The sequence below is a fragment of the Parambassis ranga genome, chromosome 13 (assembly GCF_900634625.1).
Source record: "Parambassis ranga chromosome 13, fParRan2.1, whole genome shotgun sequence".
NCBI classification, from domain to species: Eukaryota; Metazoa; Chordata; class Actinopteri; family Ambassidae; genus Parambassis; species Parambassis ranga.
In genome coordinates, this window is record NC_041033.1 from 9,467,077 (window position 1) to 9,487,210 (window position 20,134).

The 20,134-nt window shown below is 42.0% G+C and overlaps 1 protein-coding gene across 1 annotated transcript in view; it reads right to left on the bottom strand.

Annotated features, from left to right (window-relative positions):
• Window positions 1–3,900: 3,900 nt before the first annotated feature.
• dscamb (Down syndrome cell adhesion molecule b) overlaps window positions 3,901–20,134 on the bottom strand; it is an 89,500-nt gene continuing 73,266 nt past the window's right edge. The window contains exons 12-33 of the mRNA XM_028420175.1: window positions 18,988–19,184; window positions 18,448–18,544; window positions 18,034–18,162; window positions 17,781–17,948; window positions 17,128–17,198; window positions 16,535–16,778; window positions 15,962–16,108; window positions 14,912–15,067; window positions 14,682–14,815; window positions 14,375–14,528; window positions 14,168–14,285; window positions 13,924–14,090; window positions 13,717–13,815; window positions 12,869–13,057; window positions 12,307–12,597; window positions 10,946–11,122; window positions 10,593–10,623; window positions 10,247–10,362; window positions 10,015–10,164; window positions 8,101–8,301; window positions 7,721–8,023; window positions 3,901–4,690 (exon numbers count right to left, since the gene is read on the bottom strand). Of these exons, the coding sequence (XP_028275976.1) occupies window positions 4,143–4,690; window positions 7,721–8,023; window positions 8,101–8,301; window positions 10,015–10,164; window positions 10,247–10,362; window positions 10,593–10,623; window positions 10,946–11,122; window positions 12,307–12,597; window positions 12,869–13,057; window positions 13,717–13,815; window positions 13,924–14,090; window positions 14,168–14,285; window positions 14,375–14,528; window positions 14,682–14,815; window positions 14,912–15,067; window positions 15,962–16,108; window positions 16,535–16,778; window positions 17,128–17,198; window positions 17,781–17,948; window positions 18,034–18,162; window positions 18,448–18,544; window positions 18,988–19,184 (3,887 nt within the window). The 3' untranslated portion in view covers window positions 3,901–4,142. The remainder of the gene's footprint in view (window positions 4,691–7,720; window positions 8,024–8,100; window positions 8,302–10,014; window positions 10,165–10,246; window positions 10,363–10,592; window positions 10,624–10,945; window positions 11,123–12,306; window positions 12,598–12,868; window positions 13,058–13,716; window positions 13,816–13,923; window positions 14,091–14,167; window positions 14,286–14,374; window positions 14,529–14,681; window positions 14,816–14,911; window positions 15,068–15,961; window positions 16,109–16,534; window positions 16,779–17,127; window positions 17,199–17,780; window positions 17,949–18,033; window positions 18,163–18,447; window positions 18,545–18,987; window positions 19,185–20,134) is intronic.

The window sequence follows — 20,134 nt, forward strand, 5'->3', positions numbered from 1 at the left end:
CATAAAGATCAAATTATGGAGCACACAGCAAAAGGTTATCTGTGATGCAATTCAACAGACTCCTGTCCAATTAACTATGTCCAATAAGGCTACAAGTACAATCAAGAGACATCGTCCTTACTTGTGTACTGAATAAAATGGGACAACTGGCCTTCAGACAAATCAATAGTTTCCAAACACCTCACACTTAATCTATAATGTTTTTCATCACTTTGAATCAGAAATAAAGTATGCAAAATGTACAAAAATGTGCCTCTTATTATAAGAAGAAGTGTTGGGCTTTCGTGTGTACAAATATAAATCTCCACAGAGCAGCCGTAATCCTTGTGAAAACTGATGTGGTGTGTTCGCTGCTGTAAACTTGTCAGTTTTCTTCTGACAAAGGAAACTCATGGGAAACTATTTTCTTGTCAGAAACATCTCCTGCTCCTCAAGTCCTTCATTGAGGACAAGGACGGCTGAGCTGCCCAATCAATACAGTGATACAAGACAGAGAGAGGAACGCAATGAAGGTCAAAACTAAAAAGAAAAAAAAGGGTGAGTACGACTGACAAACACAGTGAGCACAATGTCAAGGAAAGGAACCCGTCTTGTGAGAGGAGTGTTGTGTGAGCTCAGGGGGAAAGTCCTTCCGTTTCATGCTCTGTAAATTGCCCCCCTGTCTCCTGCCAACTCTTCAGGCGCCTCATTATAAATCCCAGAGGGCATTGGTCTATTCCTAACCTGCTTCTGCTCACAGACATTACACATCACGCTATGGTATCCTCATCAGGCAGTTATCTTCAGTGGAGCACACAAGGGTTTCCTCTGGACAACAACAAACATACTGTCTCCATTGTGGATACAGCTGGGTTTATCATTTAAAAAAATAAATAAATAAAAAATAAAGACTACACTTTTAATTAGAAAATTAAGGCAATGTCCACATACTGCACTGGCTGTGGAATGTGCAAGTGTGTGCTAACCAGAGAAAACTAATGGATGCAGGACAAGGCTAAAAGTTACATGGTTGGTACGTTAAGAAAAAGCCTTATAGATTTTCCATATAGAGGCAACACTTTAGAATTAAAAATAAAATAAAATAAAATAAAAATCACAAATCATCATTTGCCACACCTAACACTGCACGGCCTGTTATGTGCGCATTGGTTTCCTGGATGTTGTAGAAAAAAAAATAAAATAAATAAACAGCAGTGCGCCACAAAGCTAGCACACAGGAAACTTCAAGCTAACAACAACAAACAACGTTATCGCACAACGACCAAAACTCACGCAGCCAACAGCCAAAAGGTAAAGCCTTCTGCAGCCTCACATAAATATATATGTATTCGTCTTACCTTTGCTGTAGTATGTTCCTAAATTTTGGTCAAACTTCAACAGCATCGTTATTCCAAAGTCTGTGTGCCACTTCTAAATTGCTCCTAACAGTTTCCGGCCATTTTCTGTTCCACTATTCTAACGCCTCAGACAGTTCAGTGTCAATCAAATGACCAATGACAGCAGAGGAGCATCACAGTGTGATTTCCCTGTTATTTTATCTATTAAGCAGAATAACAGTAGTTAAAGAAAGTGTGTATACAGATATATTGAGTTTACATGTCAATGGTGCCAAATAAGTCCCTTTGTGGCAACATTGTATTGAGTGACAGTGGGGGAACACAATACCAACTCATAAGGACATGGACATAATAATCAAATAAAGAACCACACTACCAGTTTTATCCCCTTTTCCCCCCTCTCCAGCTGCTGAGTAGTGGGAGATGTGATAATGGCCTGCAGCTAGGAGGCAAGCTGCACACACCTACACTGCTTCTTCCCTAATGTATGACGGCAAGTGGAAGGCCATGAAATATTCTCAATCTGCAGGTGGGTCATCCGTCTTCATTATTCCACCAGCGGGGGGAGTCCACAGGTTTAGAAAGAAAGTGCAATTATTGTCTTGTGCCCACTGTAAAATCTATTCCCAGCGTCACCTTTTTCTCTGCATCATTTTCATTAGTGCAGGGACTTTTGCTGGTGGATCGAGTCGCCTATTTGTGAGCATGCACACAGAGGATTTTAGCCACATTTCATGTAAATAAAAACACCCCATCAAGAGCAGGGTAAAGCTGCTCTTTTTTTCTAAATGTAATTCTTAATGTGACATCAGTGGCATTGATGATCAATAATTGATGATTGCCCATGCACTTATACATCTACATGCATGCAATCTTTTCCCATTCTCTCCTGCCTCATCCACATTCCCAGGCGCAGAGGGGATCAGCGTGACAGTGTAAACCTGATCTGGGTCCCCGTGTCAGCTCAGGCATGAATAATTCACCATGTTCAGGGTGGTGTGCTCCTGAAAATGGCAGACACACGCTGGAATAGACCGCTGGGTTGCCCTTGATGTTTCTCTCCTGGTTGTCACAAATAGTTTTGGTGCTGAACCATCCTTTTCCAGCACTTCAAAGTCCACACGCTCACTACTTGTTAGCAGCAAACAGACTGGATTCAGTGACTGCACAGTGCCATCTGTTGATCAAACCCACGATCAACAAATGAACAATCCACTTCCTGTTGTTGCATGGAGGATGAGATGTCTTCATCTACCAATTTCTTGTTTGCTGCCATTTGTTTATATAAGAAAGCATTTCTCCACACAATGTAATTATTACACATGGCATTGTTTGTTTGTGTATTTGAGTTTAGTGGAATGACGAGCTGCTCACACACCGTTAGGTAAAGTTTTAACCTGATGGCATCAGTGGGATTATTTTCTGAGACTCTTTCACACAAAGGGGAACTCTTCATACTGATAGGCTGACAGTCTGACAGGTTTAGGTTTCAAATAAATGGAGCTGCTACAGTTTAATGCTTTAAAGTCAGAATCTGGGTTTCACACCATTAAACATCTTGCTACTGTCTTGAATGGTGGACACTGAATGGTGGTAAGGTGAGTAGAGAGGTAGGAGTGTAAACAAAGAAGTCTTAAAGGTTAAAAGCAGTATATACTGCAACCATTTAAAAATAAATGCCACATCTTATGAAAGTTTTCTGAGAAAGAACTCTATTTATGCGGCCATTCATACTGATTTGTTGTCATAGAACACAACCAAAAAAATGTTGGTACACTAAATCCGGTGTTTCAACCACTGGATTTCATCTGTCAGTGGGATTCTCAGAGACAAATCATAGCCCAGGTAATTATCAGCCCCTTGTACCAACCATAGATTGTTTTTTAATAGATGAGAGGTCTCAATGGAGAGAAAGGAGACAACAGACAACAAACTCTAACCATATAAATCAAACTCAGATGTGTGCAAACATGACTAAGGACTTTATTAACCAAATCATTTTCCCCGTAATATCCACAAATAAAAGTGATCTCTTTATATATATTCACATTGTATAATTTCATAGTGTGACAAAAATTCTCTCTCTTTTTTTTTTTTTGGATTTCCAGCCATTCCTATTAATTGTCATTTGATCAGTCGCCATGCAGTCGTCAGAAAGGTTGAAAAACACTACGATCAGTCAGCATTGGCGGTCATATCCGGCGTCACTCTTCTTCTCATCTGTTAGCTCCTCGTGGTGCTAAAAATCCCTTCAGTTTCCCAATCACAGATTTCATCACACTAAAATCAAAATAAATTAAGAAAGCAATGTTCTCCTGCAGAGTGCTCCTCCATTTCCCTTCTTGTTTTTTAGATATTTTCTGTTTTTATATAATAATAATAGTAATAATAATGACTATAATAGTCCTTGATATAAATTCAATAGTATTTTTTTCTCTTTCTCAAATTTTAAATAAATCATTTTGGCAATCCTCATATTTTGTCACTTCAGAATAAAAGAATACTCAAGTAGAAAATAAAAACTGTGAGAGAAAATTGATCAGAAGAGGAGCGAGGTGTGAGAGAATGAAACGTGTGAAAGCAACAGAGAAGAGCGAGAGAGGAAAGAAAGAAAAGAGTGAAAGAAAGAAAGACAGACTCAAAGAAAAGCATCCACTTCAGACGCATGTCAGAAACGGCTCTATATACAACAATTTCTGTTGTGGAAAACTGTCCATCCTGTGCCTGTCGTCCGTCTCTTGTCCTTCCTCCTCCAGTGTGTCTGCAGTAGTCCTGCTGTCTGAAGCAGACCTATGTGTCCCAGTGTTATACCAGAGTGTAAGACTTGGCATAGGGGTTGTTGCTCTGTTTCAGGTGTCCTCTGGAGTCCAGCAGGGACTCCTGGGAGGTGCTGAGCTTGGCAGCCTGTGCTTGGGCTAAATCTCCCGTGGAGGGGACCTCTCCCCGGACCTCCCCCCGGGCCTCTCCCCTCTCCCGGACATCCCTGTGAGGAAGGGTGGAAGCAGTTCCTGGCTGCCACTGCTGCACCTCCCTGGGTGAGGGCACTTCCATGGGGGTGGGCTCCATGGGGGGTGGCCTTTTCAGGGTACGGCTCCTCTGGGGTTCCAGGCAGGTCTGGCCCATTGCTCCTCCACCAGCTGCTCCTCCTCCTCCTCTTGTTTCCCCTGTAGCACCAGCACCGCCTCCGCTTGCTCCTGCACCACCACTTCCACCTCCTCCTCCTCCGCCTCCTCCTCCACTGCTGCTGCTGCCACTACTGCTGCTGACCCCTCCACCTCGGGCTGGCAGAGGCACGCCACGGTTCAACAGGAACTCCATACGGAGGTAAGGCGGCAAGTGGACCAACTCTCCTCCTGAGGAGAGAAACAGGATGAATGAGCTGCAGTTAAATCACTGTGTGACTTCATACACACCTTTATTCTGACACATCACTGGGCACTAATGAGAAATGTCCAGTGGAAACTATTCACACGCTATAGTCAGAGAGTAGCCTCCTCCCCCACAGTCCCTTCAGCTCCATAAAACTAAATTAAAGGAATACATGATTGAACTTCATAGTCTGTGCCAACAGTTTTTGCCGTAATGAAAACACTCTCTCTTTGACTCACTAGGATGCAGCTGACACAGCAGATTACTGCCTAATAAAGTCAATGTAGACAAGATGAAGACGAAAAAGAAGAAGAAACTCTTCTGTATGTTGCATGCTCACCAGCTAGTTGTTCACTGTCCTGGCTGCTTGATTGTGCTGTGGGCAGAGTGGGCCTGGTGGCTTCTGTACCTTACAGCTGATGCTGATAGCGGTGACATTAACAGCTACATGCCATAAACCAAAGCAACAAGGTCAAAGACCTTAAAAAACTCTGCAGAGCTCCAAGGAACAGATAATCTCTTTGGGTTCATCACTGTGAGCGTCAACTTTCACATTACAGCAGCTCAGATTTTGAAAAACTTTGTGAACTGTGATAAGTCTGGCTTGTGGCTGTAAGAGAGGCTGTGTGAGATACCAGTAGGAACACGGTCTCACTGTTGCTTTGGGGTCCTGACTTGCCTTCACAAATTCTATTATACCTCCCCCTCAGTTTAAATTAATAGCACAGAGAGCTGGGAATCCATATTTAACTCACATTCACACTGTTACGTTCGTTCACCTCAGGCTCTCTAGGTTTTATGATTCACATAACTATTATTTTAATGTAATACCAATCTTCCCCAAGTGTGAATCTAGTCGATGTGATATTTTCTATCTGGGAAAAATGTGCATTACATAATGTAATGGGAAGCTGGGTATGACAATGTTATCTTTGCTTGTAAGGGACTGAAGCAATAATTGGAATAATGATTTTTACTGTGGTGAAGCTGAAAGATAGACGGTGTCTCCACTACTAGCCTTTATAGAAAAAAAAACATTTTTTGTATTAGACAATTTTCTCTGAAAGCTTAAGAACCAATAAAGGCCTGTAGCAAGATAAATAGGTCAGATTTAATATGGTTACTAAGCACAAATGTTGTATGAGAGGGAGACATTCATCTGAATGGATTACACACTTAACAGAGCAAATCAGCTCATCACAAGTGTGCCAGGTTGACTGATCAGACCTGCATTGTGTTGTTAGTGATGAAGCTTTTTATCATAAGCATTTACAGGATTCAACAAGTGTCCTCTCTCCCACACATGCTGACACACTCAAATGTACACAGTCCACACATACACAGCCTAATGCACCAGGATATCTCGGCTGCAGGTTCAGTCCAACATGTGACCTTGGAGAATGGATTTCTGGGTTCACGGTGGAGAATGAATAATTTACAGTGTTTTATAATAAGCCCCATTAGTGCCAGCGGAGATGATGAATGGCTAGGAGTGTCAATTGAATTAAATATAGATTTAAGTGTTTCTGTGGGAGCTCATTAGAAATGTAGTTGGAAAATACATCAGCCAGTAAATTGCAGATTGTACAGTAATGAGACAGAATGTGTAACCACAATACAACAGCAACTCACTGCTACACCATTAATCTGTGTGCTTGACTGTTGCATCGCCTGCTCAGCCTTTTGCAAAGAATGATGTTTTAATAATTGCATAAACATAATTGCATACAATTCCTATATTGTAGACACACACACACAGGGCATAGTCTATTTACACTAATCTTATGGGAATGCTCCGATGCAGCAATAAAGAAACATAAAGTACAGGCTGGTCATATGAAAGGCAAAGCTGTACCTCTGACCTCTGTGATGGACAGGTGAGGTCAGCTCAGGCCACTTGGTGTAACAGAGACAAACAGGTTCATGCACTCAATGTCAGACAATCTGGCCTCCACACAGGGCCAGGATTTCAACAATAAAGTACACAACACTTGTAGAAAAAATATTATTTAAGGTGTTATTAAAGTGTTATTTTTTACTTTTGTTAACCTAACAACACGTACTACAGTACAACACAGCTTGCCTATACAGTATACCTAGAGTAACCGACTTCATGGTTTGCTCCACCAGCTTGAAAAACTAAGAGTCTGGTATTACACTGGAAGGTCTCCACTGTGGCAGTAAAGTGGTGTTTTGTACCGAGTGATAATGCCTTCAGGTTAGGTTGACAGATAGCCTTTAGCTGCCCTCTCTCCCTGGTAAACCGGTGATTTGACTCTGCTCTCCTGTGCACAAATGTGCACAACATAATGAGCCCTGAAACTTAAGAAGCAGATCTGATGGCCTCAACTCTTCTCTGGTCAAACCGAGAATTCTGGTATGGTTTACCTCACTCTCTCTCACACACACACACACACACACACACACACACACACACACACACACATATTTCTGGACAGGACACCTCCACTATCGCTAATTGTCAGTGGCTCCAGACACATTGTAACATAACAGCAGAGGTGATGATGAATCTGCTGTGCACAAGTGTCAGGGAGGAGGGTGTCTGTCTTTTTTGAGGGTGTGTGTGGTCAGCAGCTCGTCAGCATGCTCTGCCAGAACTCGTAATTGAGCTGCAGTGCTAGCAGGAGGTGCAGCGGGTCATGTGAGGTGAGACTGCAAGCTGAGTGGAGAGAGAACATGGCACAGCATGTTCCCTCACAATGCAGATGTATTAAACTGGTTGAAAAAAGCGAAAATGTTTAGAAAATAAAATAGTTTACCAGTGAAAACCCTTCAGTGCTTTAGAAGAAGTTGCATCTCATAATCCCTGTTAATAATAAGTGATGGGTTTAGTCTAAAGTCTACAGAAAGGCTGCAGAACAGCAAAGAGCTACTTCCTCAGTAGACGACAAAGTGTACACTGTACTGTGTAATGATTTAAGGAGTTCATTAAAGCAGTAACTCATTGAATAAGATTTGTGTACTGTATGGTTGGTGTGAACTCTCTTCCTCACCAGGTCTGTGTGCCTTTGGCACAGCCATGTTCATGACCCTGCTGACATCCTGAGGTTTGGGCGGTGAAGCGGTAAAGCGGCAGATGCCCGACTCAGACGGCGTGCTGGAGGTCAGGCTGTCAGTGTAGTCGTTGGTCCCTGCTGTCATCTGTTCGGATGAGGTGTCAGAGATGAAGCACTCTGTGATGGTGAACTTGGCGTGGCGAAGTTGCTCCTCCATCTTGGCATGCTCGTAGGCTCTGGCCAGCTCCTCATAGGTGGAGGATGCGCTCTCTGTCGATACCATGCTGCTCCGTGCACGATCTGATGCAGCACAATGTTGAGTTATTGTAAAGCATACTGCAGCAGTTTTGTTAAAAAGGCATGGATCTTACTCTCACCTGTATCCTGTGAGGGGCTGACACTGTAACTGTCACTCTCTTTGTCCACAGATCCAGTAGCACGTGGTGTGGGGAGCCTCCAGTCGGTTGTCAGAGTATGTGAGGAGCTAGTGGGGTGTGGCCGGTTTAGAGTCCACTGGCTGGCGTAGCGGCTCCGTGCTGCGGCAGGACCAGCTTTGGCAGTGCGTCTGGCAGTGGGATCTAGTAAGAAAAGAGGTTCAACAGTGTTAGTGAAGACAGAAAATGCAACATTTACAGTTTTTATTCTGACTGGACAATTTTTTTTGTTGTGTTGTGTTGTTTTGTTTGTTTATTAATCATCTGCAGACAAATCTGTAAAATGTTGAGATTAAGCATTACTATTGTATTTGGAATCAGAACATCTTCCCCTCTTTAAACAAATAGATATTTGTTGTTGAATAAAACAGCAAAACTTTATATTCAACAGTTGTATAACATACAACACAGCACCTGACATTACTCAGATTACTTTCATCACTGTACAAGAAGAAATATCAGCCAATCTACAACAGACTGCTCTAGGAATTTACCATGTTCAGTTGCAAAACGACAAGTTAAAGTTACAGTGCGGGACTAACATCTGTTACATTCACCATGAGACATCCAAGAGACATTCTAATACTCCAGATACAAAATAAGTGAGTAGTAGGGTGAGAAAGAAGAAAGAAAGAAGTTAGCATTTGTAAAATATCTGGCATTTCTCTAACATTTACTCAGTGTTGGGACCATGCTGAGTTAGCCTAATGTCAAATGTTGACAGTGTTTGTGTTTTTCATTCTTAGAAAAGTTTGGCACCCAATTCAAAGACTGCTAACATGACATGACAAGGACTACCACAAACCCAGACTACACAAAGTATATGTGTGTCCTGCTGTGTTCTGATATAAATCTATAATTTAGCCTCTCTGTAAACACTACCATTAATCTCCACGCAGACATACAAATAGTATCATATTCAGCCTGACCCAGACAGACTGCTGTTCGATGCACTGCTGAGCCAATTCAGACTGAGACCCTTTAGAAAAAGCCTGGATTGAATCTGCGTGGAGAAGAATGGCGCTGGTAATTGCAGTAGGTCAGACAGTAATTCTATCAGCAGGGATGGAAGGATGAAATGATGGAGGTGTTTGGCCAACAGCGGGGAGAAATAAAGCAGCTGAGTCAGCACTCTGGGTTCATGCCCCACTGCTCAGGTTAAATGAAGCAATCATGTGACTGTGTGTGTGTAAATGCACGTGTGCTCGGCTGTGATGAATGTGGGCTTGCTTCCATATTTGTGTAGGGAAGTGTGTATTTGTACAGATGTAATACTGGTCTGTGGATGTTATGTCAACATTTTAATACTCTGCTTCACTGACCATTCTACTGAAAGTAAAATAAATGTGACAATTTTCTGAATCTGTAATGGCCCACTGTCTGCAGAAAATCATTTGAACACATCACTGGAGTGTGTGTGTGCACTGGTCCTCATGTACACTCAGGCCCAACTGGCCAGTAGGAGCAGGGCAATCAGTGGAGGACGTGTCAAGAAGAAGCAGGACGATCACTACTCTGCATCAGTTCTGCTTCAGTGGAGTTCAAAGACTAGAAGCCCAGCAGCTGCTCAGCAGCACAGTGGATGTGTCTTTGTAATCTAACTGCTCATTTAGTCTACAAGTGCTGTTTTCAGGGAAAACCAAGACAGTGTGGAAAAGCTATTTGCTTTGTATTCAGATGATGAGGCGTCTATAAGAATATAACTGTGTCTATGTGGAGAGTAAATGAGCGCGTTCAGACTCACAGCTGCAAACAAAATCAACACATTCGTCATTGTTAGTAACACAGGACAAGCAGTATTGATAATATTAGTAGTAAAAGTAATAAATGTTGGGCACTGACGGTGGTGGGACTCACTGGTTCCAGGCCTGGCATCGGACACATCTACCAGTGGTCCAGTGGCCTGGGACAGAGACTGGTAGTGGACAGTGTGAGTCACTGTGGAGGACTTCTGCTTGTTGGTCTCCCCAAAGTCATTGTCTGTCAATAGCACAGTGGACCTGTCATCTGAGAAAGGGGGACGGAGATATAAGTATCAACTAGACAGTGAAAGATAAATGCAAGGTCTCACTCACACGGAGCATCTTACCGATTGTCTCCATGGTGTCCCTCTCCTCGATGAGGAGTTGGGCTCTGGGGATGTCGATGTGCATTCTTAATGTCTGCTGCTGCTTGTTCACTGTGTCCGGTGTCCGCGTGTTCTTGCTGAGAAGATAAATGAAAAAGAATTCCTTGTGTGATTTTGCATTGTAACGCAGAAATGCTAATTCAGTTCCATTTAAGTTGATAAGTAGCTGTACGGAGGCAAGAAGGGCAGCTTGAATGCAATATATTTGATCTTTACTGATAGGCGCTGTAACTGTGGGCTATGCTGTGATTTATGTTCCCTGCTTGAAGTAAAGCAGCGTTCATAAATTAAAATTAAGAATACATACCTCATCAGCATTTCTGCCAGGCTTTTGGCATCTGTGAAGTCAGCAAAGAGGTAGTTAATACCATAATAGTACTGTCCTAGTTGCTAAGCTATGCAGTGGAAATACTGCACAATTACAAAAAGGCAAGTAAAGCATGTTACAGTTGGAAAATAAACACACAAACAAACTGCAGTTAACAGTGAAACTTCAGTTTTCTGTTACATTTAATTGTTCACATAAATTTTGCTGTCTGTGTGTGTATCAGCCTTTGTTTTAGAGCTATGACACTAATGTATTCGTGGTCAGAGAAACAGTTTTAACTAATTAGCTGAACTTCATACAAAATAGAATATATGATTTATTCACAAACCCACCTCTGAGTCGCTTGAGCCTCTGCTCCCTCCTTCTCCTCTTCAGCACCATAAGCATAATAAAAACCAGCACAGCTACCACCAGGATGGAGGTGATGGTCACCACCATCTTCAGACCTCCGCTGCCTGACATGTTGTCTGATATGGGATCTCCTCGTTTCAGCAGTGGAGGGATGGTACCTTGAAGACAACAGAAAAAATTCACATGATTTATAGCAAATAATAATAATAATAATAAAAAAATTCAAATTGTGTTTTCCTACAGGCAAATTACACTCCCACCAGGAGTCTTCCCTCAGGATCTTATCTGGCCACTATGCACATTCATATGGTAGTAATATTATATAATATAACAAGATTTTCTGCTTTATTGCCCCTTTTCTCTCTAAATGTGATCATAATTTATAGAATGATCATCTTTATGTATTGGAAAAGACTCCCTGCTGGCCATGAGAAAGCATGCAGGTTTCCAACTGGCTGACCGTATTCCATTGAGGCTGGGGCACCAGGTTTATGGGAGACTGATTAGGTGCTGTTAGTCTCAAGAGTGGAAATTTAGCAGCTGAGCTACACTACAGTTTGGGCCTACTGTCAAGCAAACCAAATCCAAACACACTGTCATGCACGCACACACACAACATCCTGACAGGCAGCTTACACTTTTCAGCAAAACTCTTCAAAAGAAAATAAATTAAGAGTCTGAAGTGCGGCACAGAGTGCCTCCTTCTGCACAGATTATACACTTCCTTTGTGTATGACTGACACAATCTGTAGCCCAAGGCATATGGAGCTCCTAAGACCATTCCCATTCTCTTACTGAGCTGTCAAAATACCTGTCAATTTGTTCAAAAGGCTGACAAAATAGTCGGATTCACAAATACTCTTAAAACACATAACTGCACTGCAGGCAGCACTGCAGAACGGCACTTTATGCTCTAACACTGATGCTGCAGTATAAAACCGGCAGCTTAAGTTTTTGTGTTAAGTGTTACAGAGACTTTTTTAGTTCCGTACTTTAAATCGCATCACAATATCAGAATGTAACAGTTTGTGTTATGGTGAGCATTGTTTTTGTTACATTATATATACTTCAATAATTTCTCGACTTTCGAAAGTTGTTTGTGAGTTCCTTGCTATTGCCAAATAAACAATTAGTAATGTTGTTAATAGTAATAATTCAGAGAAAGTGTCCACCTTTCTTGATACTGCAATGAAGAGTAAGAAATTATAACTGCCATGCTGTTATCTCATCTGTAAACTTGAAGGGATATCTTATTATATTTTGACAAGTACTGATGATTCTGTTCCGTCCTCATCCAAAGATCCTTGATAACAGTGCAGGAAATTTATTTAATCCAACTCACTTCCATCAGCATTGAGAGTAGCAAAGGTGATCCTCTTCTCTGCTGATCCAGCACTGTTGGTGACCTTCATCTGCAGCTCGTACCAGGTTGCCTCCTGCAGGTCGTACAGGATGTAGCTCTTGGTCAGTGATGTGCGCTGGGCTGTGGTCCAGGTGGCAGAGTCCACAGCCCGGTACTCCAGTATGAAGGAGGTGATCGGACAGCCGCCGTTATTCCAGCCAATCAGATTAAGCCTTGCCCTGGTGGAGTTGATGCTGGTGAAGAGTTCATGTTCTTTGGCAAACTGGGGTTCTGAGGAGACAGTCCAAGATTACAACCACCATGATAACTTTTACAGGGGAATGTCTAATTACACTTTAACTGTATTATGAGAGGAATTTGGAATTATAAGTGTCAATTTAAATGACATTTTTCTATTGCTTGGAAAAATATTTCCTAATCTGGTTTAATCCAGTCATAATCACTTCTAAACAATACTTCGATTTATCACAATTGGTTACCATCACAGCACCACATACGTGCTGACTGTGAGGCTCAAAACTTTCTTTCAAAAATTTCTTACCTTTCCCATGTGTCTTAGCTTCAATGATCTCACTGATCCGCCCTGGCCCCACTGCATTCTGGGCCGTCAGGGTGAATTTGTACCATGTGCCACACTTCAGGGTCTCCAGACGGTACGAGCGCTCACTGGGGCTTATGGGAAAACTGCCCCACTGCTCACTGTTGTCTTCTGAGTACTGCAAAATGTAACCTGGTGGAAAAAAAGGTTTTAAGTCTAAAAATTGTTAATGGTTATGTGGGACTGTAATTTATAAAAATCTGTATTTATTTGATGTAAAGACAGTTAGGTGACACTTTCATTGTCATACAACTGTGGATAAAGACTCCATGATTCTGTTGTGGTGATAGTCTGAAGAGAGGGCGCCTCTTACAATGATCCTCACTGCACACTACAAGCTTGGCTACAAATAGCTCATGTGTGTTTTTTGGTGATGGCTTACACTGAGCACAGAAACAAAACTAATATCAGAGAGAAGGTATCATAGACAGATACTAAGAGACTACAGCTCCAAAGTCAGGAGCTCTTTGATTAGGAGCCCTGATAAATCACCACAAGCTGTTTCACTGTAATTGTGCTTTCTTTAAGATGGAGTGCTTTAATCTTTAAACAGACCTAATCTTCTCTGCTGCTTTTTAATCTACCTTTTGGATTCTAGTATTGTGCTGTAGCAGCAGTTAATAAGACATAAGCATCTGAACAGGTAGCAATGGATCTGAGTGATGGAAGAGGTGTGCACAGGTGATTACAAACAACAGAAGGGGCCGATTGCTTCTAAAAACTGTTAATACGTGTGGTTGAAGCTTATTTGTGGGTGCGTACTGTTCTATGTTTATGTGTGATGTGTTCACCTCTGATGGAGCTTCCTCCATTGTCTCCAGGTATCCATGACAATGTGATTGATGTGGTGGTCGTCTTGGTAACTGTGAGGCGTGGCTGGTCAGGAGGGACTGTGGGTATGAAGAGAAATATTAAATAGTTTGCCTGGTATGGAGGTGGAAAAAATCCAAATAAACAACAAATCAGAGATATGTGTCTCTACTTGTATAACTACTTGCCTTGGACCTGCAGGTTAAGCGTGATCTCATCCGACCCCCAGTTGTTGCTGGCCACACAGCTGTAGTTCCCAGAATCCTCTGCTTTCACTGTACGAATGATGAAGCTGCCATTGCCATGAACACTACGGCGGCCATCCACAAGGACAGGTGTGGGAGTCCCGTTGGTGCTAGAAAAAAATACAGGAAAATAATATATTCCCACCCTATATGCATTCACCAAGGCAAAAGTAATGGTTAAACTTACTTTCCCTTGAGCCACTTGATGGTAGGAGGCGGGTCTCCAACAGCCTTGCATGGTAAAACAATGTCCTTCATCCAAGGAGTGGTGACTGTCCCGTTAAACGTCAGGATCCTGGCTGGAGCTATAAGCAGAAACGCAGAAACACAGCAAACAAAATCAACTGTGTGCTCCTACTACTAGACTTGACTCCTGAGTATCGTTTAGTTGTACCTTTAGCCAGAGGCTCCACTGTGATCTTTTCACTGTTGTTGCCATGACCAGCAGCAGTCACAGCCACCACCCAGATACTGTACTGCCTGTTGCGAGCCAAGTTTGGGATCCTGTAGAAATAAGCATCTGGAGACGCCTCGAACTCACTCATCACCTGTAAAACAGGAGAAGGGAAGAGATTAATGTATCATTGGGAAGAAGCAGTGTCAGGTAGAGAATATACAGTGAGATTCATATGTATCAGCTGTAGATGGGCAGAAAGTTTGGATAATATCGTGAGAATCTTGTGGTATACAAATGCTATTACCATGGGGTGCAGGTTAGAGCAGAAGACGATGTATTTCCTGATGATGCCGTTGAGTTTCAGAGGAGGCAGCCAGGAGACAAACACTACTGAACTACTGGAGGCTGCAGCCTTCACTCCTGCTGGAGGACCAGGAACTGTGGAACAAAAGAATATATCACTGTAGAGTGCTGTTTTTATCTAGCTGTGATCATACTGCACTAATTTGCACAATGCAGTGAAGTTTATCGTACCATCCTCTTTGGTGCGGACGTAGATCTGTTCACTGCGGACACCGTCTCCAGCATTTGTGAAGGCTAAGACTTGGATGCTGTAGTTGGTGTACTTCTCCAAACCATCTAGCTCCAGAGATGGCTGGCTGGTAGTCACATTTCTAATTTCTCCAAGTTCTGACACATAAGAAGAGATAATGTAAAGTCTGGCTACAAATAATACACAGCAGCAGTATGGTGCAGCATAGTGGCACAACAAGTAAACAAGTTGTCAAAGTATCCCTGTTTCTGTGTATTTGTAAATTTTTATTTTTGCTTGGTTTTTTATTATCCTCTCCTCTGCTCTCTTTATGCCCTGTCATTCAGGGCTGAAGCAATAGGCTTGGCTGGAATAATGGCACTGCAAATTATTGATGGAGACCAGCATGGCTGAAGGTTGGATCATTGCTTTACTGCCACATATACGGAGGAAAAACAGCCATACATGTTCCTTTTGTGTAATGCAGCTTTCACTGTCCACTGTTTATCACATTCAAGAGAAATAATAACTCATATCAAATGTGTAAATGAGCTGTTCAATTCAAAGAAAGAAAACAATCTAAAATTAAAAATCAATTTTGTGAGTGCAAATACGAAGAAGATAATACTACTAGACACTCAACCAGAAACTGCCAGACATACTGCCTGAGTGGGTCCACTGTGGGTCATTTGATTGATTTATACAAATTCTATGCAACCTCTGCAACAGGAGCATATTACTACATGACAAAACCACAGCTTCCCCTAGTGGATGGATGAACACGCAACAGCAATAAAATCAAGAGCACACAGTTTTTTTACAAGCTATGTAACCCAAAGCAAAACATTTCTTTGCTTTTACTGCTTTTAGAGTATTATCTGGCAATATTTTTGAAATTCTCTGGATTCAGGAAGTGAACCTATACATGGCCTTTCTGGGATCAAATGGATAGGATCTCATTGCAGCCATATAGAACTTTAATTCATGTAAACAGTAAATTAACTGCATCCATTAAAATTCCATATCATTTGTGTGTGTATGAGTATGTGTACCTCCATCTGGCAGGTTGGCCCAGTAGATGACTCTGTAGCCCTGCAGGTTTCCATTAAGAGACTCTCTGGGCAGAGGCATCCAGGAGAGTGAAATGACCTCTGGAGACTTGGCCACAGCCAGGACGTTTTCTGGTGGCCGAGACGGCACTACCACAGACAAAGGAAGAGAAACATTGCTGCAATGTAATACTTAATGAAGGCTGACAATACCAGTCACGACTTTAAGGTTAAAAACATTAATCATTTTACCTACAAATAATTATACATTACAAATGAAGACATTTATATCCTACAAATAATAATAACAAATTTATTTTTTTGTATTTTGTATATATTCAGTAGCAGGATGTTACAGAAGATAAGAACATATTTTAAATAATATACTGTAGTTCAGAAAATGTCCACTTGATGGAAGCATTTTCACAAAAATAAGTTAAGCCAATTGCTGCATCTACAGTCCTTGATGGGAGGTTCAGAAAACATTCACTAAAGAAATACATTGTCATCCTAACAATAATAATCATAATAATCATAATCATAATAATCATAAGAATTGACATTTCTCCTACTTACCATCCTCCAGGGTCTTGGTGACCACCTGCTGTGAAGATGGCCCGGTGCCTGCTCTGTTTGCAGCCTGCACCACCACACTGTACTGAGTGAACTTCTTCAGGTTGTCCAGTACGATGCTCTCTGTAGTGTCTCCTGTTGTATCCACGCTGATAATGGTGAACTGATGGCTCCCACCAGGACTGTACTCCCTGTAGCCCACCTGGTAGCCGCGGATCACACCGTTCTGCAGGTGTTTCTGGGGAGGCTGAACAAAGAATACATGGTCAGTGGCTTACAACTACAACAACCTGTTACAAAACTATCCAAATTGATGAAGAGTGAATAACTCCACAAGATTATGTAGCTTTATTCTTGAATATATCTTACCACTTCTTGTAGTATACCACATTATTTTAAATGAATTGTGCAGAATGTTTAGCAGCTCAGAAAAATACATTGAAAATTTAAATTAAACTGAATTTATCTACTTGCCACATGAACAATAAGAATCATCTGTGCGTTTTCTGTTTTCCATTTAGTATCGATTTCCATAAGTCTAAAACAATGCATGCTGTTTGTTTCAATACATTAGACTGGTAGACACGTTATGGTACCTTCCAGGAAACTTTGATGCTCTGTGGGGAGGTGGGCTCCAGAGTGACATCTTGTGGTGGCCCATCAGGAGCTGTAAATGAAGCGTATCATTTACCATTACTGCATGTCTGGTTCTAAAATGGGAGATCAACCAATAAAAGTGTTCACTAGATGGTGCTCTGGAGCTGAGAATAATTTTCCTCCATGAGCTCTGCAGCTTTCACCTCAACTTAATAATAATTTAAAACTGTCTAACATAATCAACTTTTAACCTTAAATAATGTGAGAAAAGAAACATGAAGTTTATTGCTTTATCTTAGCAATGAATCTGATAAAATGTGCCATTTTAATGTGCCGGAATGCCTGCGGGGGGATCGTTATGGGCAATAGAGGATAAGTGAACACTGATAGAGATGACTAAAAGCAACTGTGAGCTGATGTGTTTCCCCAGATGATGGCCTCCATTTAAAACAACTGTAAAATAATTATGTGCAAGACAACTCAACAGGTTGTGTGCTGGGAGGAAATGGACTCAGGGTCAAAAGAGTTTCTTTTCAGAAAATAATTTACAATGACAGAAAATCCAAAGAAGAGCAGAAGTAAAGAATTCAAATAATATATGACGATAAGTTAATAAGGAGAACTGCATCATGTTCATAACAAGCTTACTGACCTGCTTCATCTGTAGTGATGGTGAGCTCATTACTCGGGTTGCTGTTGCCGATAATGTTCTTGGCAACCATGCGGATGTTGTAAGTGGAGGAAGGGTGGAGGTCAATGATAGTGGCCTGGTTGAGCTGCGGTGACACATCTTTGGTCACCTGGGCTGATAGCCATGAAGCTAGAAAACAACAAAACAGGAGCAGGTGAACTGACTGCTCGGCTTTGCCTCATGTAGTTACAACAGTTTTCCCCTTTGTGTGTACCTGATTTGTTCTTGCACTCAATATCATATCCTGTGATGGGGCTGTTGCCATCAAAGCCCATGGTCCAGCGGAGAGCTATGGTGCGATCTTTAACCTCCCGGATCTCTACTTCTGGAGGGTCGGGTGGTTCTGATCAAACATGAACGCAGCAGTAAGTTTGAGAGAGGCAGAGACAGTGAAGTGGACATCTTGAAATAAAAGTGCACGGCAGGCGGACAAGACTAGTGTATCGGTTTTTCTCTGTGATTTCCCCAGTGAGAGATAGCATAAAGACCAGGAGACTCACTGTGCAGCAATCAAATTAATAAATGAATGAAGTAATAAATGACTGGAATCTTTACTACTCCCTGGCAGAGTTTTCTTGCACAGAGATCCACTAAAAGAAACCAGAGCTGAGTCTGAGGCGAAGCTTACCTTGCACTGTCAGCTGGATGATGCCTCGGTCCTCGCCGAACGAGTTGATGGCATGACAGGAGAAGAACCCTGAGTCCTCACGAACAGTAGGCATAATCTACAGAGAAATACACCACAAACTCAGGACTCCCATCTCTGCCCACCTGATTTAAGGTGAGAAGAGTTGGTAGTGAGGAGTCTGGACTGTGCAGTCATTAAACAAGTATATACAGTAGTGGGATTCAACTGCCAAACCATGTGAGAACTCCATAATTATCTCTCAGCATATATCCTTGGATATAGGGCATTACATGCTGTATGGACTCATTCATGCTGTGTTTTTACCACCATGAAATTGAACTGCAAGGTACCTCTTTAATATTTCATCCTCTACTTTTAGATTTTATTATCATGTGAATGTATTCAAGCTTGAGTTTTCTCTGCTCTGCCTCCGCTACTCTTTCGCCCTCTCTCAGCTTTCCATCTGTCCGTATAGTTAAAAAATGACTGCAGCCTTCAGTCATTCGGCGTGCTGCCCATTCCATTTACAGTGAAACTCACCACCAGTGTTGAGATGACTTCGTCAGCCACCTCCTTGACAGTCACCACATATCTGCTGGTCTCAGGGTTGATGATGCGCTCTTCTTTCTCCCAGCGCACCATGATGGGTTTTTCCCCGTGAGCTATGCAGCTCATCCTCTTCTCCTCACCCTGCGTGGCCAGGGTGGTGTTGGGGTAGGAGGTGATCATGGCAGGGACTGGACAGAGATGACAAGAGAGGGGCAGGAGAAGAATGTACAGGGGAATGAGGGAGTAAGTTAAAAAATGGCATTGGTTCAAATATTTTAATCACATGCATGTGCCCTTCCATAAATTTTAGTATAATTGGCAAGATCTACACATATTTTGTGATCAAACACATTTCATCCTATTTTTCATCTGACGCTGAGAAACCTCCCTTTCTTTTTTCTCTGACAATTACGACAACCACTTAAACACTTCAGGGACAACGATGAACTCATGTTTGAGTCTACCTGTCTCTCCCAATACGTAGAGATTGAAAAAGGAGCCCTTCAGGTAAGCCTGCACCTACTTTGATAACGACAGCGCGCAGTAATGTGCAGCTTTCTGAAGATGAGGCAGAGGAACAGAGAAAAAAAAAACGGTGACTCCTGACTGAACTCCCATCGGTCTGAGTGTGGAGCCGGTCTGGCTCTACGCCGTAACTGCACACCAGGCTCATTAGTAACACATCTAGCTTGTGCGCAAGTGTGTGTCGTTCAACATCTCTCGTGCACAGTCTGCAGTCACTCCACATGAAGCTGCCTCCTGATTGTAACACTCACAGAGACTTTCAGGTGCTTTTCACAGCATAATGATCTCTAAAGTGTGAAGCTCCCACAGTGGATTACACCATATTAAATCCTGCAGTTTGAGCAGACTGAATGAATATGTTAATCTACATCAATGTGGACATTATCTCGCTTAATATTATTATTACCCCTTCATGTAGGTAAAACTATTAGTGGGATCTAATTACTGTCAGTTGTGTGATGACTTACAAACTGAGGGTATGACTGACAAAAAACATCAGAAACATTTTAGAAGCAATGAAAGTGCATAGCAATCACACCTATCTAAGCAGGACAGTACATTTGATCAGCAACAAATCCAGTAATGCTTCTCCTTCACTTGTTTGGGTCTCAGA